Consider the following 2,957-nt stretch of genomic DNA (forward strand, 5'->3'; position numbering starts at 1 on the left):
GGGGCGGGAGGCAGAAACCCGCTGACTGGGGGAGCTGGAGGCATGCTGCTCGGGGGGGTCACAGCGCCGGTTTACCCGGGGTTGTGTGCTCAGGGACTCCCAGGAGGACTCCTCCCTGACCGAGCCGTGCCACCGGCTCCGGTGACTGCCTGGTGTGCCACTGCCCATGTCGGTGGCCACGCCGGGGCTGCCCCAGCGGTAGCTGCGGGGCAGCCCGCGGCGCGGGCTCTTCCTTGCGTCGCTGCGGGGAAGCCCGTGGAGGCTGCTCTTGCTGCTGTCAGGTGATAGCTGTGAGTGGATTAATAATTACTTAATTTATAGTTACATAAATGACCTGAGCAGGGCCTTGCATGGCATTCCACTGCGATGGTCACCTGGCATGCGCCTGGGAACCAGGGTCCTGGTGCTGCGTGTTTTATACCGAGCGGCAGATGCAATGGCCCTGCCTTGGTGCAGCCAGAGGCCGACCCTGCAGCCTGGACCCTGTGCCCAGCAGCCGTAAACCTACCCGAGCTATTTACTAGACACCATCGAGGCTGTTCTGGCTAATCACTGCCGGGCAGTGAAATTTGGCTTTGTGTTTCTCCCTGGATACATCACTGGGGTGTGTAATGCTGTCAAAGAAGCGCATAAAGGATCAGTATTTAAGAGGCTCAGCTCTGGGTTTTATTGAAGCTGCGTGACTGTTGTATTTTCCCTCTTTAAAATGTCATTTATATTTGTGACTATGCCACAAACTGTTTCTATAAAGAGCAGGCTGCACGAGGCATTGTATTTCTCCATTGCTAGCGGTGCATTAAGGTGAGCTGTAATGTGTGGCTTTGTTTTGTTATTTAAAACAGTGAAAGCCTCATGGCGGCTGCAGCAGAGATCTGAGGGGGTTTGTGCAAAGTTGAAGTCCTGTAAACTTTTCCTGGGATAATCAGCCACTGAACTGGCACTTGATCCTGTGGCTTCCATCCATCCAACTTTCCTGCGACGCTGTGATAAACTGCACTCCCAGCCTCAAACAAAAATCGGCCAAGGGTGTAAAAACACTCTCTGCGCTGTGGGAGCCACGGGTGGGAGTTTGGTCCCAGCTTCATCATTCATGTGCTGTGGGGGAAGCGGGTTCAGGTTTGCAAACAGAGTTTTCCCAGCCAGGATGAGCTCGGGTTCCTTGCAGGAGACGGCAGCTGGTGGACTTGGCCAGGTCCCCATGGGCTCTTGGCTTTGGGGAGACCTCATGGATGGGCCAAACTTCAGCTTGCCTTCAGGGAGTGTAGAGAGCCTGGGTGACTTGGTAGAGCATGTGTTCGGTGACCTCCTTGAAGTACTGACAGCACAGCCACTCCTCAAGGCTGGGGCTCGCCCCTGCCCCAGCTGAATTCTCCGCAAATTTCAGGAGCAGCAGAGCCCTCTTCACCTCCACCCAGTTCCGGAGCAGGGTGAGGGTCTTCTTGCTCCTGGCGAAGAGCTCCTGGCGAGGCCCCCAGAGCAGGACCTGCAGGATGCTCCTTGCCTGCTCAATGGAGACCCTCTTGCAGGGATCTCTGTGGAGAAGCAGCATGGCCAAACGCTTGAGTCCCGTGGAATAGATGGAGAGGGAGGGGATTTCAGGAAGTCTGTTGCTTCTGAACCCCAAGGCGTTTTCCAGAGTGATGTCCACATGCAAGATCTGATAGATCAGCATGCCTACATTCAGCTCATCTGCCATCGGGGAGGGCGGTGCAGCAAGCCCCTTGATCCAGTCCTGCTCTTGGCTGGTAGAACAAGGTCTTCGCTTGTCTTTAACCTTGAAGAAGCTGCTGATGAGCAGCCTTGGAAGGGACAGGGATGCCTCCTTGCCTTGCTGGTTCCGGGAAAGACCTGGGCACCGCACCAGCAGCAGGTTCTCAGGGCAGAGGTCCCCCTGCCCCACGTTCTGCACCTGGAGGTGCTCCAGCCCCATGCACACCTGCAGGAGGAGGAGGCAAGCCAGGCGTTCGTAGTGCCCAGGGCTGGTCTTGTGCAAACTGTGGGATCTCTTCACAAAGCACGCCAGGGTCTGGTAGGGAACCTCGGGTGAAATGAGGACCTGCAGGACAGGGTGGGTGGCAAGACGGGCTGGCTCCTCTTCAGAAGGGGACCGACTCTGCTCCCCAGGGCTTAGTGGTACCACCAGCTCGCGCGGCAGGTGGTCGGTGAAGCGGCCGATGAGGCGCTGGATGCTGCAGTGTGCCCTGAGGGAGCTCTGCACCCCCAGGCTGGCGCAGCCCGGCTTGGGGACCTGCAAAAAGAGACAGGGCATGGCCAGCTGCGTGAGGATGGAGCCACAGGGTGCCTTGTCCCAAGCCGGGCCACCACCTCAGCTCAGGGCCACCAGGCCTGGTCCGACCCATGCGCGGTGCTGGGCTCCCCCCGCACCCTCCAAACCCACTGGTGCCTGCTGGAATGGCTTTGGGCAAGAAACGGGAATGGGGAGGAGGTGTAACCCCAGGTGAGCTGCAAAGCTGCTTTGATGGGTCTCATCCTGCACTGCCTGAGGAGCCAGCTCTGCTCCAGCCTCTACTTTGTGTCCGACGGCCCCTCGAGACCACTTCCCCGTGGTGCCATTCTCCTTGACATGTCCTTTGGACCCATGGGAGCTGTTGCTCTTGCCTCGCCGGCTCGTGCCAGCGGCGCTTGTCTCCTTTAGCAAACACAGAAGTAGGTGCAGAAAGGGGAACCGCCTGCGTGACGGGGGGCAATGGAAAAGCCGACGCCCTTGGTGTGCGCTCGCCTGCAGCACCGCAGCCCCCCGTGCCCCAGGAGCCAGGTCCCTTTATGCTGCTCAGGGCATTTTCCCCAATTCCCTGCGTACCTTGGCTGCAAACACCAGCTGGCTTTGCTCAAAAGCGAAGGCCACCCGGAAGTACCAAGCGTCCCTGCTTTCGCAGCATGGCTCCTGGTCCAGGATGCTGAGCGCTGCCCAGCTCTTCCCCGCCAGCGCTGCCTCC

The 2,957-nt window shown here is 58.7% G+C and overlaps 1 protein-coding gene across 1 annotated transcript in view; it reads right to left on the bottom strand.

Annotated features, from left to right (window-relative positions):
- Positions 1 to 1,252: 1,252 nt before the first annotated feature.
- Positions 1,253 to 2,957, bottom strand: part of LOC104617255 (chromosome unknown open reading frame, human C19orf35) — a 9,834-nt gene continuing 8,129 nt past the window's right edge. Inside the window, exons 2-3 of the mRNA XM_010282520.1 lie at positions 2,822 to 2,953; positions 1,253 to 2,248 (exon numbers count right to left, since the gene is read on the bottom strand). Coding sequence (XP_010280822.1) covers positions 1,253 to 2,248; positions 2,822 to 2,953 — 1,128 coding nt within the window. The remainder of the gene's footprint in view (positions 2,249 to 2,821; positions 2,954 to 2,957) is intronic.

Source organism: Phaethon lepturus, unplaced genomic scaffold, assembly GCF_000687285.1.
Source record: "Phaethon lepturus isolate BGI_N335 unplaced genomic scaffold, ASM68728v1 scaffold30282, whole genome shotgun sequence".
Taxonomy (NCBI): Eukaryota; Metazoa; Chordata; class Aves; order Phaethontiformes; family Phaethontidae; genus Phaethon; species Phaethon lepturus.